Source organism: Corvus brachyrhynchos, unplaced genomic scaffold (genome assembly GCF_000691975.1).
Source record: "Corvus brachyrhynchos isolate BGI_N302 unplaced genomic scaffold, ASM69197v1 scaffold10, whole genome shotgun sequence".
Taxonomy (NCBI): Eukaryota; Metazoa; Chordata; class Aves; order Passeriformes; family Corvidae; genus Corvus; species Corvus brachyrhynchos.
The window spans coordinates 10,223,315-10,227,539 of NW_008236180.1; the positions used below are offsets into that span (position 1 = coordinate 10,223,315).

Here is a 4,225-nt window from a genome sequence, read left to right on the forward strand (position 1 = left end):
CGGGCGAGGCCTTGCCCTCGGCCATCACCAAGGACCTGCTCTGAGCCCAGCCCTGTCCAGCTCTATCCTACCAGAGCACTGGAACACAAACCCAAACCCAGCATTCTCTCACCCCCGTACCCAGTGGGTCCCAGATGTTCCACAGATGAAGTGACATGAAGATGTAAGACCAACCCCTCTGGTTTGGCTCTTGCAGCTCTGAGCCTGGTGTTTGCACTTGCAAAAACAAGAACAAAAATAGACCCCAGTGCCTGAGATGTGCCCAGGGTGCAGCCCAGGGTACAGTCTCTCCTGCAGTTTGCTCTCTGGGCCCTTGGCCTTTGTTTTTCCAACCTGGTGCTCTGATGACCAAGTAGGAACTTGGTTGTCTTAAAAATTGTGCCTGGCAGGGCAGGCTGGGGGCCAGGAGGCCCTGAGGGGCATCTACCTCCAGTGCCAGCTCCTACAGCCCCTGCAGCCACTGCCTCTCCCACTGGGGAGTGGGACTGTCCGCACAGCTACCCCCCCTGGGATCACGAAGCACCTCCCTACAGGTCTCAGGGACTGCTCTCTGTGCCGGCTGTGCTACCCCACTCCCTCCACTCGAGTGAAAGCCACCACTGCCTACCGACAGGAATGGGAGCTTGTCTTTAGAGCAAGGATTTGGGGTTACAATAATCCTGGAGCGAGTAATGGCAGTCCCAGGGAATGATCTGCAGGCAGGGAATGGCAAATCTGTGGGTGAGCACCACCCTGGAGATGGGGCTGTGGCCGCAGGGTGCCCCCAGTGCTGGGACAATGGGGCAGCTCATGTCACCTGCACTGCTGCACAGGGCAGCAGCTGCCTGGGCTGCAGCATCCCACAGGATTGCAGTTGGCCTTTGGAGGTCAGTGAGGGCAGTGCACCCATGGGTAGAGCCTGGGACAAAAAGGGAACGAGAAGCTGTGCCAGGGCCTGATGCAAAGCCATCCACAGGAAAACCCCACCTGGCAAGTTCCCTGTGCCCTGTCCCCGGCCCTCCAGCACGTGAGGGGATCACGCAGCGTCTCTGCTGACCATTCATCGTGTTCCAGAAGTTGTCCTTTCTAAAGTAAATTCCCTCATGCAAAACCGGAGTCCGGCTCGGTTCAGATCCGTGTTGGTGGCTGCACTGCAGGATAACGGGAACACGGATGGGGATAGTGCGGAGCGTGGCCGGGGCCAGAGCGTGGCCAGGCTGGGTGCCACGGGCGAGCCACGCAGAGAGGGGCACAGCCCATCTGCTGGGCACGGGCGCGGGGCTGCAGCAAACCTCCTCTGCCCCAGCAGCCAGAGGCTGCTGTGTGCACGCCACGGCCATGGTGTGTCCGGCAGCAACGGGACCCTGCCGCACCCTGCGTGTCCCCCGGGCCATCCTGGGCCATCCTGGGCCATCCTGCTGCTGCCCATCGAGAAAAGCCTCCAGAAAGGGACCAGGGGCTGATTTCCCTTTGGAGGACGCAAACATGAAGGGCTGCTGCCATCTCCTGGGGGCTCTCAGGGCATGGCCACCCCGGGGTGGGCAGGGACCAAGGACTGACCAGCCAAGCTGGGGACTGGGCTGTGCCGGGCTCAGGGACACCGACGCAGCGCTGGGTCCCTGCTCCGTCTGCCAGCCCCCGGCCGACTGCTTTAGCCCCTGCTGGCTAAAAATACGGTGCTCCAGAGATCAGGGAGAAAGATACTGATCTGCCAGTCCCTCAGGTCCTTTATTACTCCAGGAAACCTCCAGATGAGCGTTTTCATCTTCAGGTCGGTGTGAGAATGCCCAACACTGAGATCCCTAATGCTGGGAGTGTTTAATCTCCATTCCCACACACTCCTGCTGCCGACGGCAGAGGAGCTGCAGCAACCCAGCAAACCCCAACCAGTTCAATGAACTCCACGTGCTGTAGCAGGACCAAACAGCAAGTCCAGGGTCCAGCATCACCCGGGGCTCCTCCCTGCCAGGCTGGCTCCATGCTGTGGGGCACAGCACAGCTGGGGCCAATGCAGCCGTGTCCCCAGCTGGGAATGGTGCCAACAGCTGCCACCAGTTACCTGAGGATTAGAGACAACCCCCTCCCTCCAGGGCAGCTTCCCTGGTGCTGCTGATGGGCTGAGCCTGCAAGGAGGCTGGTGGCTTCACCCTCAGAGCTCAGGTAGGGTCTCTGCTGGGCCCAGCAGGGTTTGGGAAGGGGATTCCTGGTTGTGAGAACCAATTTCTTTGAATTTGGTGATGCTGCAGTGGGTGGGGAGGGAGTTGGGGTCTGCAGTGCTGCTCAGTGAGAGCCTGGGCCTGGTGCAAGAAAGGAGCCAGGGCTCCCTTGGGGTGGGTTTGGTGCCCAGGGGCTGCACTCTGGGGACTGAATTCCCACTCTGTGCTGGCTCACTCAGGAGTCTGAGGGCACAGCTACACGCTCCAAGGTGGCAGGGACACAGTCTGTCCTAGGAAAGGAAAAGTGGGGAATAAATAAGGTGACTGTCAAGGAAAGTCAGCAAAATCATAAATGAATGTGAAAACCAAACGTAGCAGAAATTTCTTCCAGTGGTTCTGAGCCACAGAGGTTAATGTGTAGTTTGAGGGAAAGTGAAGCCTTAACTCTGAGTTGTGCCAAGTGCGGTGATATTTTGGTGCAGTTGCTTTTTAAATAGCTCCCCCACCCCCCCATTCCTCCAGCTTCATTGCCTCAAATGATTTAATTCCTGTGGTGGTTAATTGAAGGTATAAAATACTTCCAGCTGGGGCTCTTGTCCCTGAGCAGGGCCGGGAGCAGGACCAGCCTCCCCAGCAGCTCTGTGCTCCAGCAGGGCCCACAAAGCTCATCCATCTCCTGTTCAAATCTGAAGTGTGAATCCCTTATAAAGATCCCATCAGCTCAAACCAGAGCTGCCCTCAGTAATGCCCAGGCAAGCTTTGCAACCAGGCCCTTTTGTACCGCCAAAATCACCATGGCACAAAGCGGACAGCGCAGGTGCCCCGTTCCTGTGCTGTGTCACCTCCTGTGGCTCTGCTGTTCTCGCGGCCTGTGCAGCCTCGGCCTGTGCCACTGTCCCTTAACTGCAGCCCCACAGGTGGAAACCTCCCCTCAGGTGGGTGAGCTCACCTGGGGGGGTGCAGGCGTGGGGAAAAGGCTAAAGGTGTCTAATCAGCACAGGTCGGAGCTCTGCTCTGGCTTCCCAAAGGCTGAGCTCCTGAAGGGCAGGGAAGGACTCTTGGTTGTGGCAGCTTTGGAATTAGGCTGTGGAAACAGCCCGTCGGTGCTTTGGTGTTTAAAGTAAAGCAGCATCTCCTCAGCCTGGAGGATCAGCCAGAGCCCACTGAGCAGCAGCTCCTGGGGCTCTGCAGGCAGCAACCTCTGCTTCAGCTTCTGGGGCCCTTCACTGAGTGTGTTAGGAAATCAAGTTCACTCGTGCACAGATTTGCAGATGACACCAAGTTAGGACGGGGAGCTAGTGCTTGTGGAAAGAGGGTTAGAGTTTAATAGTGGCCTGATAAAATAGGAAATTATCTAAAGTAACTGCCAGGCAAGTCAATAAAGAAGAATTTTTCTTTTATAAGCATAATAAGTGAAGAACTCCAAACTGTGAAGTGACTGACAGGAAAGCCATTGTATTGATAAATGAATATGAGAATTGGGCGCTATGGTAAAGACTTCTTTTGGTCCAAAACATGGGAGTTAGCTTTGCTCTCTCAGAATACACACTTCATTCCAAGTTCTGACAAATGTAATATTATGTTAAGTTTTAGAATAGTTGGGTTTAAACCCAACCATCCCACGTGTCTTCACTACGGGCGAGATGGCGCCGTGACGGCAGTGGCGGCCGGGAGGCACCGGGAGGCACCGGGAGGCACCGGGAACCGCGGGGAACCGGGCACGGCAGCGGGACTGAGGCACCGTGCTACCCCCGCTGGGACAGCAGCTCCACCACCGAACACCTGAGGAGAAGCTCTCAGGGACCTTCCAGCAGCTCCTGGGCTTAAAGGCTCAAGGTGAGAAATGCAGCAGGAGTGATGGGTAACTAAAGTTTAATTCAGCCTGCTGGGGTCTACTAGGGTGACAAAAAGCCCGATTTTCACACAGATCTTCCGACGGATCAAGCAAGCACCGATGGCTTCCACAGCCCGCTCAGCCCCAGCTGTGCAGGTCTCAGCTCTGGGACGAGCCGTGAGTCCCTTTCCACAGGCAGGGAAGGGGCAGCAGGGGACCAAGATGCAGTATTCTGAAAAATTGCTCAGACAGCAGG

The 4,225-nt window shown here is 56.8% G+C and overlaps 1 protein-coding gene across 1 annotated transcript in view; it reads left to right on the forward strand.

Annotated features, from left to right (window-relative positions):
- LOC103618224 (opsin-5-like) overlaps positions 1-1,442 on the forward strand; it is a 15,260-nt gene extending 13,818 nt beyond the window's left edge. Inside the window, exon 9 of the mRNA XM_017736008.1 lies at positions 1,334-1,442. Within this exon, the coding sequence (XP_017591497.1) occupies positions 1,334-1,442 (109 nt within the window). The remainder of the gene's footprint in view (positions 1-1,333) is intronic.
- Positions 1,443-4,225: the final 2,783 nt, after the last annotated feature.